We start from the raw sequence: 23,004 nt of genomic DNA on the forward strand, positions 1-23,004 counted from the left end.
GGAATGTAAACTGAAACACAAGCATTTAGTCTGAAAAATATATATAGTCATCATCCTGTTGGCTGCTGTCCACAAATTTCAAAGGGCGGGGGAGGGAAGAAAATGTATCTGTAGAAAGCTAGGTTGCAAAGATATCTAAGTTCTTCCTTTGGTCTTTCTTTCCCTAAAAGAGCTTGGACAAAGGGCTTCGGGGAAAAGGAATTCTGGAGAGACAGAAAAGTCATCCCCCGAAGGATAGCTTTGGTGTGGAAGACTCCGGGCAGTGTTTGCTGGGCTCTGTCGGGACTGGCTAGAATCTTCGTAGCTCTGACTCAGCTTTGCCATCTGAGCAAGAGATGAGCTTGATCTGCCTAAGAAGTGTGTTCAATAATACCAGGATTCGGTCCAAATAGGACACTGACTCTGAGTTATACAACAAGTGTGCTTCAGTAGGGTGAATTACCGTGTGAGCTGAAGTGTTACTAAGTGTATTTTGTAAAGGTCTGTTGGCGTTTGCTGAGGTTTCTCCAAATCAAGAAGGTAAGAAGAGGTCAGTGACTGATAAATCTTTAATATAAAAATTGTACAAGAATTCTGATACAAATTACAAGAGGTATTTGGACAAAATATGAATAAAATTCCATTTACATCCCCAAACCCTTATGCATTTTATGCAAAAGACATACTGTAGACAGTTATAGTACAGAAAATACAACAAAGGAAGTAGTAAATAAAAAATTTTTAATTCCCTTAGACTACTAATCAAAACAAACCGAAAAGCAAAACAAAACAAAACAAAACAAAAACCTTGTTCAAGGTACATACAGTATTTATGAAGCTACCGACATCACGAGTATTATTACATCAGGGTGATGCAAGCTGTCCCCATCCCTTGGTGCAGCTACCATTTGTGGTACAGACTTTGGTTCTGCGACAGGCTTTACTTAGCGGAAGAGACTGGTTTGATGCAGATGAGAACAACAGAAAAAACCCGCATAGACCCCCCCAAATTTGGGAGGGTGGGGGAGGGAAAGGACATACCTTGGTGAAAATTCCTTTTCCTCAAGATATTTCAATTCCCTTTGGCCACTCTTGCTGTCAAATATGCAGGTTGAGTCAAATGTTTTTGTTACTGAGACACAGTGGTGAGTTTGGGGTGAATTAGAAAGTTACGTGTTCTCCCAACTGTGTGAGGGATCTTGCTACTTCTAGAAAGACTGCTGCATGATCCACAAAGGAGAACAGAGAGCTTTCTTTCCCAGAGCCCCAACTTGCCTCCATCATTAAGGAAAGGCCCAGGTGGCCTCAGACCAAAGTCTTTTCCTGGTTCCTCGAATTTCCTCCACCCTCTGATTTCCACCTGCCCACATTTAGCTCTCCTGCACTGTTTTTTTTTTTTTGTTTGTTTGTTTTTGTTTTTTTACTGGTACCGGTAGGAAAATGGTAAGATTTCTCTGCAAGGCAGCTGAACCAAAGTTTGCACAAGAAAGCGAGTGCACCATATATTATAAATCTTAGATAGTCATATCAGGTTAATACATAATACTAGAACATCTCATTCACTTAATTCATGTTATGTAAACCCTGGACAGGGTAGAACACACAAATGTTTCCAAAGCGATCAAAATCAGGATGAAGTGGGGAGTGTTCTACCTTCTTGTTTAAGAAAAGACTTTTTTTAGGGGGAGGGGGTGAGATCAGAAGAGCAAAGGGCGGGAGTGGAAAGATAATGGAAAAGTCAGAGGAGATTAAGATAGGCAATGAGACAAACGGATTACTCTGTACAGAGACATGCAAAAACGCTCCAAATTGAGTACTAGATGAAAAAAAATAAACAATCAACCTTGGTTTATACATCTCAAGTGAACCTATTAACTCAGCACATTGTCTGGGAGTGCAGGAGCATCATACCTCATGAATCAGTGCTTCTCAGCGTTACTGCACTGATTCACAGCGGGGCGGGGGATGGTTTGTTTCCTAGTGTGGAAGGCAGCGAGGCTTCCACTGACACTGCACCAGGTCAGCTCACCTTGCAGGTGGCACTACCAACAGGGTGGGGTTTTCTCCCCCTCTTTTGGAAAACACTTGCAGGGCCAGGTGAGAGGGCCTCTCTCACTTATCCAGGGGCTCCCCAGAGTCACCTTTCCATCCTTGCGTTCCGCAACAGAAGTGGGCAGGGCCGGTTAATAATGGATCAATTCGCCATCTTTGTTGTGCATTATTTCAACATCACATTTGGCAACAGGAAGCCTTATAAAGTCTTGGTATAGCACTTAGATATTCTCTTTTCAACAAATATATTTTTATACTATCTACTCTCCATTTGTGTTAAAATACCTTTTTTTTCCTGCTCTTCCTTCTCTTCAAAGATTCTTTTTTAAAAATGAAACTTAAAAAAAGCATTAAGAAAATTAGAAATGTCCTCAAACGTCCCTGTTATTTCAAGGGGAAAAGCTAATATTAGTTAAGCAGATTCTGTGCAATTTTGGCAATGGAGTTTTTAATTAATTTAAGATTCTATGAGGATGTTTGATAAATGATTGTACTATATACATTTGGGGGAACTTAAAAAACATCAAGTCAACTGCTTTTTCTCTGACCCCAAGAATCCTTATTCAAAGTGCTTTTCTTCCCAGCCCTCAGACCGGTTAATGAAATTATTTCACACGAGTTTGTCAACAAGGACCTGTTAAGCTTTCTATCTTTGAGTCTGCGGCTTTTCTCTTTCCAAATGTTCACATCAAAATGACACCTGCATGAGTCTCGTTCAGTTGACAAATATATTTGCAATGTGACTGCAGCACCAACACCTTCTGTCAGACCTGCCGCCAGACGGCTGGAAGGAAGCGTGGGGTCCCCGGGTTCCGCAAGGAGGACGCGCGGATCGGATCGATCTTGCGCTTCATGTGGTCACTTAACTAGCCACTTCTCAACCATCATTTTAGTAGATCAAAGGAGTTCACTATACCAAAATAGCAGCTAATACTTACACACAATTTGGGCTCAAGGTATTTTGGAATGCAGCATTTTCATGTGTTCCTATTTTGTACCTTTTGTCCCCACTTGATTTTGTAAAGCTCACTGTACTCGTAGTTACCAACGTTCTCCTAACGTGGAGAATTTTACCTTTTACACATAGGGTAGTCCCTGTTTTCGTGATTAAAATAACAAGCCCCATGCTCCCCCATCCCCGCCACTTTTTTTTTAGATTGTCAGTCCAGTGTAACAAAACAAAGGTTAATCTGTCGTGTTACACTATGCATTCGGAGATTGTTGTCATTTCAAGATATGCGTGTACATTTAGACCAATGGTTGGCTGCCAAAGCTAAAACAACAACTTTTACCACCAGGCACAACCAGTCTGTTTCGAACATGTGCACTTTGTGAAGGGAAAGAAAAATATTTTAATGCTTTCCTTCTAGAATATGGAGTGATCTAATCTTCCCATGCCACTGCCTTGCGGGAAATGTTGCTCGAGTTATAGGGCGACACCCTATACCCTCCAATGAGTGGGCATGGAATTGCAATACTTAAGATTCTAAAGACACAAAGAATTCTGTCACAGGGTCTCTCTACTGACCCTTTATTTAAGAAGTCATCTTGTTACTGTCCACTTAACAGCTGGAGAGGGCATGGAGAGGCAGCCTTGGGCTCACCAAAGGTGCAGTTCAGTAGGCGTTTGCTTGTGTGTTGGGAGGGCAGAGAGGGAGGGAGAGAAGCAAGAAGTAAGAAGAGGAGAGGGAAAGAAGGAGGAAGGGAGGAGTGGAGAAAGAGAGAGTGAGGAAGAGAGACAGAAAGGGAGAGAGAGGGAGAACTGTGAACGTGTGTGTACATCAGGGAACTCAGTGGGAAAGCGGAGTCCTTGTACTCAATTTCCCCTTCACAAGGGATAAACAGGCAATTACGCATCCTTTTATATTTGATGGCCAAGTGCTGAACTGGAAAGCACACTATTAGTTTGTGTCCCTTCAGGGCCAGGGCAATAAGTAGCCAGGAGAGCTGGGGCTGAAGCAGAGAGGGTGTTGTCTGCTGTTAGTGTGACAGTCTTGTCAGCAGCATTCACATTACTGGAAGGTAATAAAGTGACAAGTAAGTTATTAGAAAGATATGAGGTGAAATTGAACTGAAGCTTTTCACTGCTCAGTCCCAGCTTTTTCCTTTCCTCTTCTGTAATGGTCCACTATTTGTTACAGACTGAGCCTTGTCTTGATACTCTATATAAAAAAGGTATTTTTTTTTTTTTTTGCAGTAAAGGTCAAATGAATTTACGGTAACACTTTAGAGAATATAGTTTTATAACAACTATAGTATGTTGCTTCAAAAATATATATAGCATTATAATGAACAGTAATGTTGATCCAATTTGGTGTACTTGTAAAAATGCTCATTAAAAAAAAACATTATTAGGCATCTGGAGTTTTCAACAAATGCCAAAAGATGGTATTTCATGTCCAGTTATTGCCGCATGGGCACAAGCATCATCTTGTGCAAGATGTGGACAGAATGGGGATGATGAAAGGACACAAGGAAGGATGGATGTTCGGGCAGAGTGACGACAGACTAATTCACTGTCAGTTTTACAGCTGGATTTACATAATACTAATCCAAAGTTACCATTTCTGGGGAGCAACTCTCCAACAATAGGGAATAGGGAAATGAGTCTGAGACCCATCAGGTATGGTCTTAATATATATTAATATGAGCTAGACTAGTACATGGTTTAGCTTTGAGGGAAAACATGCAAACAGGAAAGCCACTTTTATGCTTCATAGGAAGATAAATGAGCTCACATTTTGATCAAGAAGTTTTTAGCTAAGTGGCAGTACAGTCATGGCTACAGGGGCAGGCAAAGTAATGATGGAGAAAAGACATTTAACAGCTCAGTTTGACCACTGGCTTTTTCTATACCCTGGGTGACCCATCACATCTTTTTGCTCTCCTAAGGGACTCCAGCATCACTTCCCACCCAAAAACAAAACCACAAACAAATAAACAAAAAAAAAAAAACCCCACAGCTGCCCTTGGCTCTTCTGACCCATAAGGATCCTCAGTTATTCCACAAGTTTTCTTCGCTTTCCCCTCTTCCTCAGACTGGGGTGCAGTGATGCACCTGTCACAGGGGGTTCTGCGGGGCAGTGCATCGAGATGCTCTCACCCACTGCTGGGAAAAATTGTACCAGACTTTTCTTTTGAACAAACACTTCCAGTCCATTATTTTCTTTCCCAGCTACGCTCACCCGGGGAAGGTTCCTATCCCCTACTCAGTATCCCTTGCTCTGCTTTTGGAAAAAACGCATTCCCACCAGTCTTTTTTGGTACCTGCCTTTTATTGCCCTCCTTACACACTTAGACCCCTTCCATTAAAAATCAAAGAATGGGAAGAAATAGCAACATCCTCTAATTCGAATAGTTTTTTTTTTTTAAATGGCATTGGTTCTAATTGCTTAAAAGTTAAGAAAAAGGGTGTGTCCATAGGATAAAAGAAAGGTTCTTCCGGATGACTGGTTTATGATAGATTAGTGTGTCTTATTACAGTTGAATTTTATTTACTCTGTTAACAGCCAATCTAATCCAACACCAACACACCAGGTACAAGTTGGGACTGCTCAGGTCAACACTTAGCAGTAAGTAGTGTGTCCACCTCAATCTGATTACTGGCTTCTTTATGTTTTAATGGCCCCCGTTCTCATTTTCCCGTTTGCTTGGTACACATCTGGGGTGTGTACATGGGAAGGGGAACAAAAGGTCACTTTTTATTTGGTGGCACTCTAGGGCATGGGTTCTCTTGAGTAAAATGGGGAGAATGCCTCCAGAACAGCCTATTCTTAGAACTGCTCTTTTTTAAGAGCAATGTATACACTAACAGGGCTATTAACCAGTTAAGTGTCTTTCTCCTCTTATTGGCAGGGCCTGGAAATTCATGACCAAAGAAATCACACTACAAGGACAGTGGCACCATTGTGCTAAATATGTTTTCAAAAAAGATGTTTGTCACGTTGAGAAGGAAAACATTAATACCTTCAAACCTTCAAAAGCCATCAGGCTGAATTGGACAGCTAGACTAAGATCTGAGATGCGTTACACTGGGTTCACTTATCTCAATACAATTCATAGCAGAACAAAGAATGTCAAGCTTTTTAATCACATTTTAAAAACCAAATTACTTATTATCTATCCTTTCTCTTGCTCTTTGTCATCCCCCTCCATAAGCATGCAGATATTCCCTAAAGCAGACTAAGCCTTTCTGATATGTACAAAAACATAGTTTAGAATGATCAAAACAGTAAGTTTCAACATCAGCTAGTGAACATGCACATTAATAATACTGCCTCATTTTCTACCTGTGACAAAACTGTGGTTAAAATTAATCAAATGGGAAAAAGCTGCTTCGATGAAAATCTGCATCGCTGTTAATTTTCAGCCAGCACAGGATGGATGCAGCTCGAAAGAAACAGTTTCACAAAAGAAAACTCCTATGAAGAAACAAACAAGTAGGAGCAGACAAAGATGATGGGCCCAGTGATTAAAATGCTTTCTCCTTCCTGTTTGCAAGTAAGCCTTGGGGTCACCATCTTAACTAGGTTTACAGTCAAGCCAAACATTGCCCTCGGGCGCACACCCAAGAACAGGCAACACTTTGGGACGGGAACCTCTGTGCAGTTCATAATTTTACATTTCATGTACCGCTTCCATCCACTCCCCCATCCCTTTTAAGCAATAATAGGCTTTATATTGGAAAGTGTTATTCAGCCATTTAGAAGGCCACCATAACATCTGGGCACTTGAGGCACAAAAGTAGTAGCAAATAGGGGAGATACTTAAAAAGAGCCAGTTGCCCAGGACTCACTGCCATTTCTCTGACAAAATGCAGGTGAACACATTCAAATTTCCAAGCAAGGGAAATTCTAGTTTGAGAATCTCATTACTTCTGGACTGTTCCAACTGGCTCTCCGCATTAGCCCAGTTTGTGGCAAGTAACAAACATTTGTTCTAAGCCTGGTTCATCTACTGATGTGACCTGCTGACAGCTATGGAATTCACTCACTAGGACTATTTGACCTTTTAGTTGACATTAAACAGACTAAACACTGATTCTGTACAAGATGAGTTCTAATATCTCAACCAACAGTGTAACTTTTAAAAATCACGGAAATAAAAATGTGTTATTTTCATAAAGCTAAGTGTAATTCAGCCTACCACAGTCCAACAGCTAGTGTTTCCATGATCTTTTGTTGGGATACTAAAAACACTTTTTTTCCACCCTTTTTGAATCGAATCATTTCGTAATGGGGCAACAGCACAACACAGAGAACGCTAAGAGGACCAAAATGTTTGCAAACAAACTTTCATTATTCTAGTTCAGTTTTTCACAAACATACTGTACATAGTCTTATATGGTATAAAACAAAGGAAAACATCTCTGTCTATTCAATTTAACACAACACCAAAATAAAGCAATTAAGACTTTGGGGAATTCAAAGGTACAAGAAAACAAAAATGGTTATTACTAATTCCTCAGCTTTTTACCGTAAACATTTGTCATTTAACAGACATAGTGTTTGATATGATTTCTTTTGTACTGCAAATACTTTTGGTCTTTCCTCACTGGAGAACAAAGTGAATTAAATGAACCCCATAGTATCCTCTGAAGGAGATGAGAAGATGAAGCTTCTAGACAAGTCTAGCTTATCTTTAAGAATCTATTGTTTCTGAAATTTTTACAAATAAAAATACTGAATCCTCAACTAATGATGCTTATTTTTGGAAACAATAAATACTGTGAGGTACAATAAATCCTACAGGAATAATAATAACAACAGAAACATATTAACAGTTTCCTTTGGCAAATTTAACGGAAGTGAATGCTGATGTGAACATAGAAAAAATAATTACAAAACATATGAAAAATGGAAACAACATGCAAAGTTAAAACAAAGGGGGGCATTTCTAACTTTTAGACTGATGAGAAGAAATGTTTGAGGCCACTAAATGCAGAAAAGAAATACATTCTCTTTTAAATTATTGTGTACTGTTAGACAAAATATTCCTTGTTTATCTGCCTCCCCCCCTCCCACCCCCACCTTAAAAAAAAAGGAAAAAAAAAACCAACAAAACACAGTCTGCAGTGCACATCCTAATGGTTTTGGCTGCAGACTGAACTTGAGTAAATATCATCATTTAGTGAGTATGTTGTGGTAGCTGAGGGCTGCCCATGTGGTTAACCAGCTCAGGCAACATGTGTAAACATCGGAAACAAAACAAAACAAAACAAAAAAGGTTTGGAGAATCGCCTCCCCCTCTTTCTCACTCTCAATTGCTTGGTTTCAGGCTTGCTTTCATTTCTCTCTGACAAATCATGTGGGGAAACACAAAACACTCAACAGTGAGAGATCCTATTTTAAACCCCCCTTCGTCTGGCTTTTCAGAAAGGAGTGTTGCTCAATTCAAGTTCAGCACATGTTTTCAAAGCTTCCAAGTACTGCTGCTGTGAAATGTCTTTTGATTTTGTCTATCAGACAGGCCTGAATCATAGGACTACTGCAGAACTTGCAACAAATTACACAGCCATACAACAGACCAACCCAGTTCAGACTTTTGCTTTCTTTTTAAAGGAGAAGGGGTAGGTCCTGCAAATGAGTGTTCAACACTGTTACTGCATTCAGCTTTGTTCCATAGTGAGTAATTTGGGCTTTTGTATCCTGAAATATTATCCTGCCTCTGAAGAATAAATGCCTTGGCTGTTTCACACCACATAATTTTGTTTTCCTTTTATGTAACTTAACATATAAGCAAGAAGGATGCAATGTTGATTCTAATAACATTCGGCACTTGAAAGAATCACCAAGTGTTGTTTTTTTTTTTTTTTTTTAAAGCAGTTTTCTGGTGGCCGACAAATTGGCCTGTGGTTATGTTGAGTGACTAATTGTATTTTCTTTCCTGGAAACTTGTGCAAAGTTGGCAGTTTTGTGTTAACACTAATACTTTTGTTTGGCATTTGTGCCCTATACTGACCAGACCATTTTTATACAAGTGAATTTTTTTAAAAAAGACACTTACTTGAAGTATGGCAATAGTTTAAGGATAAAAAAGAAGCATGGATATTACACGTCCCCTTGTAGTGTATGAAAAAAAGTGCATGACTGGGTTTATGTACTAGTACAGGACATTTTAAAAAATCAGATCTGTGCTGTAAAGCATGCCAGCACCTCCTTATCACTCTATCTAGCAGGTAGTAAAAACAAGACCATGGTTTTTTTGTTGTTTTTTTTTAAAGAAATGTGCATTAATGCTAACATAAATGAAAAGAGCTAGCCAGCAAACTATTTTTTTCCTGCATATCTAACAGCTGGATGTAACTGTAAAAATTAAACAAAAGAGTTAAACAACCATCAATACAATTGCTTTACATCATTGGCCTCTCAAGGCTAAATATTTACAGGTGAATCTGCCATGCTTTAATTGAAGATTCTCTCAAAACCTTAAAGTTCACAAAAGACAACTATTAGAAGTTCCTTTTTTGTTTCTTTTTTCTTTTTTTTTTCCCTTTTATTTTTTTGCAGGCAACAGTCATGGGTACAAGAAACTGTCCCTTTGCAGAGGACTAAGAATTCTTATTCTGTCAGAATTTGGGCCGGTTGCACACTTTATGTGTGTGTGTGTATGTGTGTTTTAAGGGTACTTTGTTTTCACCCCCAAATTAAAGATCCCACCCCTTTCCCAAAACTATAAAGGAAAAAGAAAAACAATTTCAAAAGCACCTAGTGTTTATCTTTTTATATCTAAAGAAAAGAAAATGTGTTTGTGTGTGTGTGTGTGTGTGTGTGTGTGTGTGTGTGTATGTAGACACAGAGGCGTACATTTGTATACACACACACACATACACATACACCCAGGTACACAAGCACACACTGACTATGGCAGTTCAAACATGTAGGCCATCTGGTGAGAGCTGGCATTTGTAGTGTCCATTCTGAGACTAATCTACTGAAGTGAAGGGAATGTTTTTGTGGAGATTAGGGTTCTGACTGTGCCGATTTCGGCTTCGCACAGAGGAGAACATCATATTGCAACCAGGGACTTTGCACTTGTGCATTTCTCGCAAATGCACAGTTTTGTAGTGCACTCTCAGAGTCCCCTTGTTGCTGTACATTTTGTGGCAAATGTTGCACATAATCCCACCATTGCTCCCGGACAAGCTGTTGAACATCAGAGATCCTGAAACTTCAGCCCCTAGACTGCCAGGGAGGGCAGGGGCCTCGGCCTTGTGTGCTGACTCCCCACTGTCACTCGCCCCGTCAATGTCGTCGAGAAGAATACCCTCGTCGCTGCCTGCGTCGGATTCTCGGGAAGAATGGATGCTGCTGCTGGACTGGAGGCTGGAGGTGGTGCTCAGGTCAAGGACCATGTAGTCCTCCGCCATGCCTCTCCCGTACCCGTTCAGGTGGGAGTCTTCAGTCCCTGCGGGAGAGGAGGCGTCTTCCCTGACATCGAGCCCCAAGGGGTGCTGGGCACCATAGATCTTCATCAAAAATTCATCCCGGAGGCCCTTGCTAAGAGAGGGCTGCGCTGAGTCCAGGCCCATGTCATCGAGTTCTTTGGTCAACAGTTTGCGATGCAGGTTTATGTTGGCACTGTGTCTAGGAAAACAAGAGGGAAGGGGGGGGATAGGTGTAGAGGGAGTGGGGAGGGGTGAGAAAAAGGAGAACATTTTAAAATTGATTCAGCTTCCACCAGGCATCAAATAAGCACATTCATTGCTAATTACACCATTATAAAAGCAAACATTTCCCTACATCCTCAGGATTTTGGAGTAAGTGGTAGTGGGGAGTGCAATAAGGGGAACTTTTCATTAACATCATTTTTATAAGAGTAAAATTCTTCAATGGTAGGATGAATGCAAGCCCATGCACCTTTTTCTCAATGACAGTTCTCTTAGCTTTACTAGGTAGCAGCATCAGCTGCAGAGAATCTCATGGCAGAGATTTCAGAATATATTAAATAGGACAAAAGAATGGAAACTTTCTGCTGTCTAAACTGAATAATTTGAATTTACACCTAAAAAAAAAAACCCCACAAAGCAAAACAAGCTCTTTTTGTCCTGTAGCACTTTATTTAGAGGTATAAAAAAGATCATTTTTTTAAAAAAGTAAATGGTCTAGATAATTTCGATTTAACTTCAAAAAATAATGAAATCTTTCCCCCTCACCTTCCTACACTTCAAGTTTTATGTAGGAAAAATTTAGTTTTACAGATTAGTAATTTGAAATAGGGTTACAGACTATCATAAATCCCTTTGCTCAGAATAATGTGGGATCTCAACTTATCTAATAGGAAAATAGACTTAATTTTCAGAAACTGCTGCCTTTTAGAGTTCAACATGCTCTCATCAAGTAATTCGACTCTTAAAATGTAATCCTTTAAAACAAAACCTGAAAAACAGAAATTGTTTTTTAAAATAAAACCCACCCACCATTTAAAACATCACACTTAACAACAGAAAAAAACCCAAAGAGACAAAAAAAACACCCACACAATAAATACCCCCCAAATTAAGCACAATATACAGTCCCTCTACTTTAACAACTGGAATCTGCACTTCTAAGACAAGCAAAACTTTTACTCTACTAAATGCTTTGCTTGTGCAAAAAAAAAAAAAAGAAAAAATAGGATTTGTCCCACAGCATCCATAGATCCGGATGTCATGATTTACAAAGCCTGATATGTTATTATCTCTCTGAAAACATTGCCTTTGTATTTACACCCCCCATTTATTTTTAAAGTGCCCTTGGGCATATACCTCTCTCCACCTGCAATTCTCACATGTTTGACAAGTACCTAAATTGAAGGCTACCCTTCCAAAAAAAAAATAAACCAATAAGTAAATACACAGATACATAAAAGCTTCTCGGGAATGGCGGAAGCTCTCCATCTTGAAGAAGTAATTGTGATAATAGAAATGACCTAGAATGGCCAGTATAACATTCAACAGACCTCCTGATTATAATTAAAATGTATGAAAGACCAAAATGAGTCACTCCATTTGGTGACAAGCATGGCTAATTTCTTAGAGATGGTTGAGAGGTATGTGCCTCAGAGACAAGAAAGGTAGGAAAGACTTCTCCACCTTTCCACACAAGACAATATTTAGCACTCTGGGTGTTAAGGGGCAGAGGGGCAGCAGCCCTCTCCACACTGCACTTAGGAAGGCTGAGCTTACCTTGTGATAATAAGATCAGCTTTCTAATCTTTTGCTAAATCGATCACAAAAGAAAGCAAGAATGAGAGACAGAGAAAAAGAGAGAGAAAGAGAGAGAGAGAGAAAACAAATTCACATTCTAGACATCTGGTTTAAAAAAACTTACACAATAAAATAGGGATTTAAAATGTTCTGATCACAAAATCATTTCTGTCATAAGCGATCATCTCATACGCGGTCTTGATGATTTTCAGATCAGCTGTACCATCCAAAAATCATGAATTGAATTGAGATAAACCAAATTCACAGCATCATCATCATCTATAAATGAGTTCTACTCAGATGCATGCAGTGTGCAAATACGTGAGTGATAAACAGAAGCTGTCCCCGCAGTCCCTGCTCTGACACTGTTGCTCCCGTTTCCTTGGTGTCAGATGGCAGATGACTCCAAGTGCAGGGTGCCAAATAAGCAAAGTGCAGGAAATGCCTACCCTGACATGCGGGTGTGACACCCCCCAGAGTTGTAAGAATGTGGAAACAGAGTTACACTACGTAAAATAACCCTGTCGATAAAACAATCTGCCAACCATAAGTGGCCCATGAAATCCTACCCCTGCTTATTATTTTTAACACCCTCCCCACTTTAATTTCACAAGCACACATTTTGCGATGATTGTAATCTAGAACTCTGTTGCTTCTCACACATCTGCAGTTACCACTTCCTAGATTCACTGCTGAGAAAACAGCAGCCAGACACACAGCAGTCACATCCAGACACACTGAATAAGAATAAATTAACATTAACAAAAGGACACACTGATCACCCAGATGGACACTTCTTTCCTAAGATGACTTGTGAATTACACATCTCTACTGATATGTTACCAGGAAGAGAAGTTTCTCTTCATTTCTCACTTACAGCAATAGAAATCTGTAATCTAATTAGATGATGTACCAGCCCTCAATATCTGTCAACCAAACGATGTGCAGAAATGTGTAGACTAGCTCTGGCACTCCGTTCAAGAGTGTCCCTTTTCCGCTGTCAGCAGTACTGTTGGCCTCTGCTAATATAATTACATTGACTTTTATTCAATTAAGAGCTATCCCTTGCTTAAAAAAAAAGGCTACTTTATCAATTGATTCAGGTGTAATGCAATAATAAAGATGAACTCATGGCAGTGCATTAGCTCTGCTGTTCATAACTTCAGTACATGGGTTCATTCATGGTAGTCGATTTCCATTATGCAACCACAGTTCAAGAGAATTGATTCTTTTATGCTCATTTCTTAATCTATTTCATTTTTGTTTAATAATTGTCCTAAATATCATATGCAAAACACTTGAAGTGGGGATGGGAAGAACAGGGAAGAACAGGCTTTGGAAAGTCTGCTCATTCACTCTCATAGTGGGGTTGGAGATTTTCTAACAAACTCACACAGTATTACAAGGGCAGAAAGAGGAAAAGCGAGAGGAGAGAAAGAAGACAGACCTATTCTTTAGAGAGTACTGATCCTGTCCCTCAAGAGGTTAGGTTCAGTCTCTACAGAGTAGACAAAAGGCAGCTTCACAAAGACCTATTGTTGGACTCTGGAATCAGTCAATCCAAACCATTAATTGTCATAAAACACTGTCCTCATGAGGAGATACAAAGACCTAGGGTTAACAGCAACTTGCAAGTTTATTTGGATCAGCAAAATTAAAAAGGCAAGAAGAAAGGGAAGATGGAAGAGACACAGAAAGAACTCATGCCTACCGATCGCCAGATGAAGAGAACAGGATCCTAAAATGGGAGGAAAGTCAGGAAGTGCTGGAAATAGGAGAAGGACCCCCAGTAGAGGAAGCAGTGTCCAAGGTGTATGTAGTAAGTGGAAGGAGGCATCTATGAAGGAACCAATTTTGTGCTCTCCAGAGACAGAGATGGTTTTTCTAGAAACAGACTTATTGTGAATATTCATCTCCAGAAAAGAGAAATAATCAATCATAAACAAAAATATATATTGTATTAGAACTCGTTATATAAGAACATACAGAGTATGAAAGTTCTTTCTACTTGCTTTGATTAGATAGGGATGCCTATATTCAGATACAAATTCCTCTTACAGAAAAAAAAAGTCACTGGGATGGAGAGAGAAGATGAGTTCCTAGGTAGAAAGGGTAAGGATCTGGTCTTACTAGGTTGGGATCTGGTATTAATTAATGAGTACAGTAGCACTCACTAAGAGAGGAGTCCAAAATGTAGCCCCAAGATAGTCACTTTCAACAAGAACACAAATTAAATCTCATTCAATCTCCAGTCTCCTGCAGTAAAGGAGAATACTCTGCACATAGGAGACACTTGAAAGTACTTTTATTGGCCTTCAATCAATAATATGCGCAAGTCTTAAAGAAGCTTTTCCCAAAATACATTGAAGAAAAGAAAACACAATGATCCCAAGACTGGAAGCACATAACTGAATATTTAAGAAAAGACACTGGTAATATAGCAAACGGTAATTCTGACCCTATTAATACCACAGTGTGGTACATGGAAATGCTATATAATTAAGACATGAACTAGTCCTATAACTTGGGGTGTGCTTGGAATTACAACAGCTTCCTCTGAATCTCTGTACTCTTTACTATTCCCTCCACACTACGAGTTTACCAAACGCCTTTTGAAAACTAAGATTCTTCTTAAAAGCAAAAAGTAATGAAGCCTTGGGTAGGGGAGGTCATAAAACCAATATTAACTCCTTGACATGCTGAGTGGAAGTGCTGTAACTGGACTAAAGTGGATACCATTCCTTTTCTGTTTCTTTAATAAAAATTTTACTGATGTCAATTATGTTTCAATTAAAAAGAAGAATACTACCATGCAACCACCAAAGACACTAAATTCATCAAACACAGTTAAGTAAATGCAAGTGACAGAAAGTAGGTCTTGCTGGGCATTTCCTTTCTCATGTCCCTCTTGTTCTAATGCCCACTTAATGCAATGTTTGACTCATAAAAATTAAAGTTAAAAACATTTTAAAGAAAAAGTGTTTTGAGGTTTTAACATTGACTTTGATATATAGGGAAATAACTTCAAAAAAAATGTTCATGCCCAAATTATAAAATCAGAATATAGTAGTCAAAATTGAATATAGTGAATTAAGCCATAGGTTACATGAGAAGTCCAATATCGAATCAGTTTTGAATAGAACCATTTTAAACTTAAACAAAATACTTGATTATTAATTAACTGCAATATTTTAGGTGAAATGGAATTGAGGCTCCATTTCAGATTAGGTTTTGTCTTTATTTTCTTGCTCACCTCTGCCACTCAACACACACACACACACACACACACACACACACACACACACACTCTCAAATTATACTGTCCAGAATGTCAGTGACGTACACATAACAGATACCATATATATGGTGTGTGTGTGTGTGTGTGTGTGTGTGTGTCTGTTTGTGTATGTATACTTGTGTATGAATGCATATATGGGGGTAGAGAAGTAAATTTATAACCAATCTGGAAAAACCTAGCTGCCAGATTTGAATGTACTATGGGATATTGAATCAACAATACTCCTGAATAGAAACGTGCATCATCTATCCAAATCCACCGTAATTAAAAATTAAAACCTGTGCCTCTCATTAATTCTTTTCTGACCTGGATTGCTAGGACATTATTTGTTGGATTTAACTCTCCCAAATTTTTGTTTTAATGGTAGGAGGCTTACAGCTCTGTGAATTAAATGACATTTTTGATAGTATACATTTCTGCAAAACTAGTAGCTGTTCTATAGGATATTATTTAAAGATTCTCTCCAGAAGAGCTGAAAACCATCTCTAGCTCACAAACACATACAAAAACTGAATGTAAAATTTTAGTGAATGCTTAAAAAAACCCCAAAAGTAAAGAAGTACATATGAAATGCAAGAAATAAAAGCTAAGCAAATTCTTGCAAATTAAAAGTATGAAATTCAGTCACTTCAATCTCTTTCAATATAAAACAAATCATCCATACTGGTCACGCAGACAGTTCCCTCTACATTCAAATTATTCACTTGAAGATAAGCTCCCACCAAACTCTTTAGGGGTTTAGCTAATTTACTGCACAGATACGGCACGTCTGTTGTAATAACAGGTAGGATGTATTGGGGTCGACCATTTATCAGAATTAGACTTCTTTTCTCAATTCACAGTGAATTATGCTGCCTACATGACTCCCCTCTCTCAGAGCCCGCCATCCCCTCACGGCCCCTAATGTGGCAGGCAAACAAAATTGACAGTCTCATCTTGTCAACAAGGGGTGATTCTCCTGAGAAGCCATTTAACTTTGCCGAGGAAGCAATGTATTAATGTGCATGTCCCAGCAATGTTAATCATCTTCAAGCTTCCGACCTAACTTTGACGTGAACGAAATCACCAAATTTGTTTACTAAATGAATCGTAATATGCTAATAAGAAAGCATGACATATATGGAAAAGCCAAACAGATGGTTTGTTTACTCCACTTTGCAACTTTATAAATGTTGTAACTCTGAAGATGTTAGTGAGAATTATTGGTTTGTTGGCAGAGGCAAATGTGTCTTTCGCATACTAAATCTGGTGCTACAGTTAGAAAACAATTTGTCATTGCTGTGGAATGCATAAAAAATGTTAATGTAGTAATGGCATTTGGGAAGGCAGATTGGTAGATGGAAAATGTGTATGCTGGATGCTCAGGTTAAGTGTAGAACTGATATCCAACAGCCCTGTTCCCTAACCATTTTACTTGTGAGTTGCATCCGACAACATCAAGGCTTCTCCAGGGTGCTGACTGAATTCAATAGGTACCTGTTGCACTCTAACGTGACAGGAACGTGCTGCATTGTGAAGAGGGTTATGTTTTCACAATATTTGGAAATTTCCTCAATCAGGCAGCTCATATGGTGCTCAGTTTACTACTACTGGTGGGTATGAAAAAGACCATGAACACCGGCATCTTTTAAGGAATTAAATGAAGCTGAGCTATAATTCTGAGTTTTATATATAAATATATTTTTACCTTGGATGAACTAACCCTCAAGTCTTCCAACCCTTGTGTTACAGTCTGACTTTTATAAAGAGCTTAGAAGACATGGGTAAAATAACAGGAATGAGTTTTTCTCTTGACACTCAAAACTTCCTGCCATTTAAAAAATAACATGTACAACATGAAACCTCAATTTCTTCTTGAGATCTTTTCCAAAGGAGATACTGCCTAAGACTAAATATTCAAAATGCGTTACATCATTATAACGGTTAGTTTCAGACCTTTTAAAAAGATAGCACTAAGGATGTATGAGTTCCTCAAGGAAAGGGACAGAATTTCATAGATCATCAGTATTATTATTTAGGTATGGCCTCATCTAGAATTCTATATTGAAAATGAAAGTACTTAAGATACATGAACAAAAAGAATGCACAAAATCTAATTTATGCTTTTGGTTAAATGATGTTAAAACTACCAACGAAAACACGAAAACTTCTGTTAACTAAACCAGCAATACACCTATGATACTAAACATTTCAATTTTTAGAAACATTCAAATTTTTTTTACCTTTTATTCCACAAGCATAGGGGAAAGCAGAATTTTATATTAAAAAGGTGCTTATTTCTCTCCATATTACGAACCACTCCCCCAACTTCTTAGTCTTAACATACTGAGACTCCCTCTAATCTTGTGGGATTCCCTGGTGTACCACCATGTAGTGCTGAAATTTTTACCCACCTACAAAAGAGAAATGAGAGAACAAAGTGATCTAAAGAAACCACTGAGTTCATCTTGCTGCCCCAGGATCACTTTGGAGCAAGAAACATTAGCAGCTATCCCAGCCTGGCGCTTATATCTCATTTGAAACATCTCCTCATTCCTGACCAACAAAGAAAATTTCAATAAAGTACTTTTACTGGTTTAACAACAGTGAGCTCCTGGGATTGTCAAAGTGCTAAGCCTTTTCCAAGGAGAGAAAAAATCAGCAGCTCAAATATAATTAACCTTCTATTCTCAACGCAAACTGCCACGCACAGGAGCTCTGCAGTCTATTAGCAAAGTTATAATGGCCAACAGGCAGAAGCAAAATTGGTCAAAAAGTTGGCTGCTGCTGTCATATTTTTGGAATTATGATTAATGGCACTAATAATGTGGATGATTACTGATATGTGTATCTCCAGCAGTTTATCATATCGCTCTGGCTGCCTACGTCCACAATAAACAGGATGCTATCATTTACCTCTTTATTGAAGGCAATCCTTCTCTTGAAGGAGCATATTCTAATTACTTCGTAATGTTTTATGTCTTAAACATTTTGCAGCTCTGGACCTTGCCAACTGCTTCATGTCTACCATTGATTAATTACTGAATGTTTAATCAAAATTTAGAACCTAATGTAGTCATTTATGAGCACACTGCAGTGCCAAAGTAGTTAGGCTTTGCTCCCAAGTTTAGAGAGTGTTGGGTTCAAAATCAAATCCCAGCTATACATGAGGATCCAAGAATTTCACCTTGGGTGCTCTGAGGTTGCCAATTCCATCTCTGCTGATGAATGGAAGGTAATCTAACTACACGGTAAACAGCATCTTTACTTACCCTCTCCCTACTGACTTCCCTCTCCTCTTTCCCTAATTCCCTAATCAACAGAGCACCACCATTGGCTGCTTTGGAGAACAAGAAGGTCCCCGTGAATACCCATCATGAGAACATAGTTTTGAAGTGGTTAAACAAGTGAAAAATAATTTGCTGGGACAAATACATGAGTTTTTTCTTAATGTGGATTTTTTATGGTACTGTCATACAACCATTCACCGTTGAAGTTAAGTGTTTTTTTAATACCATTACTGAACTGCTGAAATGGATGCTAATATAGCTTGGAGTGCTAATGTCAAGTCCTGGTAATAAAAAAGACAGACTGCTGAATGAAATAATTTCAAGTAAAAAATAGAACAAAAGTGCTCTCTCTCTTGCTCTCCACTTTTATTGAATTGGGACTGACTGAGCCAATTGCTTTAGAAGTCTGTAAAACACAATTACTAGTGAGCGAACTGACCCACCAGTGCCCCCTCAGTGACAGAGCAGACTAAAAAGGCAGCAGGGTCAGAGCGGCCCCCCTCAGCTGGCCATCAAAACGAAGAGGCTTCCTTCTGAATGTCTGTTGTTCTCATTGTCCAAATCTGTCTCCTTTTACTTACAAACCCTTGTTATTTCCCATCAATGTGATAAAGTAACTTCATACATTACTTTCCAAGATGAAGATGTCTATTCTGGCTATTAAGGATGATCTGTCTTTTGATATTCTTATTTATGTGGATGTTTATGTATAAACACACACATATACATTATGTGGATGCATTTAGATTAGAACGTTAGCATAATTTTTGAATAGCTGGTAATAATTCAGATTGATATATGCTCTAGCAAAATTGAAGCATCACTTATATATGTTCAGCTAGAAACACTTGGCTTTTTTTTTTTCCCAAGGTAAAGCCAAAATAATTAGAGCAAGCAAGAAAAAGAATTAAACTAGAAGTGGGTAACATTTTTCCCCCTAGTTAATAAAAGAAGTAATAAACTCCATAAAGTACTAGAGTTAAGATCACTAACACTTCAGGCATAACAGCTTTTTACCAGGAATTTACAACTCCTGTTTTAATTCAAGCAGCTTGCATTGGGACATAAAATCTAGGTATTTTTTTTTAAAGTGTAGTTTTATGTTAAGTAACTGAAGAAAAATCATCCTTTCCTAAAAAGTATTCTTTCCTCTTCTTCTGCAGGCTGTTTCTTTCTCACACATGCACACACACGCGCGCACACACACACACACACACACACACACACACACACACCTTGGCACTCAAGAATCAAAGTTACTAAATCCCTTTTTTATGATATTGTAATTTTTTGGCAAGTGTAAACTCCTTTCATATTCTGCCACATTTGTTTATTTGAAGCTTGTGGGAGTCTTGCAGCAAAAACATTAAATTATTTAAATTATTTCTGAAGCTTTTAAAGAAAAATGCTTTCTAGCCAAAACTTCACTAAGAAATTTCAATACAGAAAGGAAAGTCTCCCTTCCTCTTAGCACAACAAATAATCACTCATAGTGAGAGATAGCTGGTAAGAAGGCTTTCACCTGAAAGAGAACCACCCTCTTCAGTACCGATATGTGTGCAGTCTTACAATCTGCTTTCAGTGAGAATGGCCTATGTTTTGTAAGGAAAGATTATCTACAAAACAAGTATCTCGAATAATTATGTACAAGAATATTTATGACCAGTAAAGTCTCTCAGGGTGTCAAATAGATGGTGGCAGACCCAAGAGAGGAAGAAATCAGGAAGATGACCCTTTCCAAGTGCTGCCATCATGAAAAATACTGCCTGTGCACTCAGTATGTGCATTCTAAGTGCAATTTTTGCCTGAATTTTCAAGATAATGCCGGCAAGAGTAATAGCTTGTTCCTTTTAAGGGAAATAAGGAGTATGTAGGAAGCATGTCTGTGTTGCAGCTATGTGTGTAGGAAGCTATGTATCAATAAGAGATCTAATATAACTCATCAATAGAATGTGTAAGAATCTCTTTGTATCATGAAAAGGAAGTCATTCATCCACCATTAAGTGGTGTTGTCTATTTGGTGCTCAGTTTGGAAGACGGTGGAAGTGACTGGTGTAGTTCTTGGAGTGGAGGAGTTGAAAGGTCAGCAGAGGCTTAAATGAGCTTGTCTTACATCCAGCTGGGCCAGCAGGAGATCATTAGGAAGATCCGAGGCTCACTTTAGGCTTGTCAGAGTCTCTCCCCATGATACAAGGAGACCGTTTTGCTCATTGCTCTTCTCCCAGTGTATAAAAAGAACCCCAGAGACAGGAATGACACTGAAGTTTATCTTACTACCAAAGTTTCGCTTGAGGAGGGCACAACTAGCAATTACTCAGAAGGGGGATTTATTTTGTTTGTTTGCCTTTGATGGAAAGTAATGGAGATAAGTACAAAAGACCTATTGATCTGCTGGCTTCTACTGTGAAACCAAATAGAGTAAAGGGGGGGGGGGAGGGAATCTCTTTCTTAATATTTAAGTGTCAGAGGACCTGTACAACTTCACCTTAGAAAAGATTTTTGGAAAAGGAGAGTTTCAGTTTGATTGGCAAACGTATAGTAAATGAAATGGCTGATGCCTTCAAATGTTCTCTTGTATTTGAAGAAAATTAGTGCACTGTATTTGACAGCTAATTTTATTACGGCAAATAGACTAATAGTTACCTCAAACTGGTGCTAAGTGGCTCATTTCTTGAAGGTAGCGAAATCATGTGCATTTATTGAAAATCTCTCTTTAGAAAAGTTCTCTATGAGTTTCCAAACATAGAGAATGATGGAAAAAATGGATGTTGCTGCTGAGAAGGTGATAACAGGAGGCAGGTAGCATGTTTTCACATCCTCACCTCTGTTGTTAATGTATGCAGTGGCTCATCAGAGGTAGCTCATGCTAATTTATTCCTGCACACCTGTATAGGGCTGGAAGTCAGGTAATCAGACAGGCAAAAACTATACATCTCTGCTTTTCAGCTACAGCTACCCAGAGGCCTATAGAGGAACAAATTTAGTTCTGGAGACATCAGCAGGTTTTAATAAACCAAATACAGATGTCTTCCTCCACACAAATCAAGAAGTTTACATGTTTAAATCTGGACTGATTTAACTAGCAATCAAAGAGAAGGTTCACACTTGGCACCAACAGTTGCCTCATATTTATTTATAAATCACCCTAAGCAAATATTATTTTGTTTTTAAATTTATTCACGGGGGCTGAATCATCTTTCCTACACCTTGAAGATTAAACATATATGCTTACCTTTCTAATAAAATTTAAGACAAACTTTGACAATTAGCTGCCACTATTCTCAGAAATGAGGAACAAAGATGGTAAAGATCATGTAAGATGTAAAACGAGATAAACAGTTCTTTCTAAGCAGATAATGTAGTTTCTGTGTACAAAGTCTTCATTTTAGCTGAGGGAATTTTAAAATTGCCAATCACTAAAACAGATATAAATAGATTTTAATGTATTAGCAAATGATAAGGAATTTCAGGGAAAAGGATAGAAGGGCATTTACTTGTTGTTGTTGTTGTTGGTGGTGGTGGTGGTGTTTTAATAAAAATCAAATGTAGGGGCGCCTGGGTGGCTCAGTCGGTTAAGTGTCCAACTTCAGCTCAGGTCATGATCTCACAGTTCATGGGTTCGAGCCCCGCGTTGCGCTCAGTGCTGACAGCTCAGAGCCTGGACCCTGCTTCAGATTCTATGTCTCCCTCTCTCTCTGCCCCTCCCCGGCTCGCACTCTGTCTCTCTCTCTCTCTCTCAAAAATAAATAAACATTTAAAAAATTTAAAAATAAAAACCAAATGTAACTTATAAAGGGCTTCCCTTATACATAGGTGATCCATGGCCCTCCTAGGGATCAAAATTCAAGACAGATGATGAAAAATGAGCAAAGGTAAACTAGGCCTTGCTAATTCTGGCGATGACACTGTCTCCAGGAAAATTTCCTTTATGAAGACTAGGTTCTAAGCCAGTTAGTTATAATTTCTTCTTCCCAGGATGTTTTTTGTATGCATACTTCAAAACGGAGGGTCAGCTTCCTAATCCCTGAAGGAACACTATCTTAGTAGCAAAAAAGTCCAGGGATAAACAAGAAGGAAGGAAGAGTGTTTAGGGAGTGTCACATCTAATACTACACAGCATCACCAGTATATACTTATATACTTTAGCAATCACCTTATAGTAACATAGTTATTCACAGAGAAAATAATTTATATTTCACTTCTATAAACTCAGAAAAAAA

At 38.6% G+C, this 23,004-nt stretch overlaps 1 protein-coding gene across 26 annotated transcripts in view; it reads right to left on the minus strand.

Moving 5' to 3' along the window:
- Positions 1-530: 530 nt before the first annotated feature.
- BNC2 (basonuclin 2) overlaps positions 531-23,004 on the minus strand; it is a 437,823-nt gene continuing 415,349 nt past the window's right edge. For 19 of the 26 annotated variants that reach the window (XM_019816007.3, XM_019816005.3, XM_019816000.3 and 16 more), the window contains one exon: positions 531-10,616. In XM_019816007.3, coding sequence (XP_019671566.1) covers positions 9,956-10,616 — 661 coding nt within the window. In that variant the 3' untranslated portion in view covers positions 531-9,955. Of the gene's footprint in view, positions 10,617-12,196; positions 12,231-23,004 lie in introns of all 26 variants that reach the window. The other 7 variants (XM_019816017.3, XM_019816021.3, XM_045042554.1 and 4 more) reach the window with 6 other exon arrangements.

Source organism: Felis catus, chromosome D4 (assembly GCF_018350175.1).
Source record: "Felis catus isolate Fca126 chromosome D4, F.catus_Fca126_mat1.0, whole genome shotgun sequence".
In the NCBI taxonomy this organism is placed as follows: Eukaryota; Metazoa; Chordata; class Mammalia; order Carnivora; family Felidae; genus Felis; species Felis catus.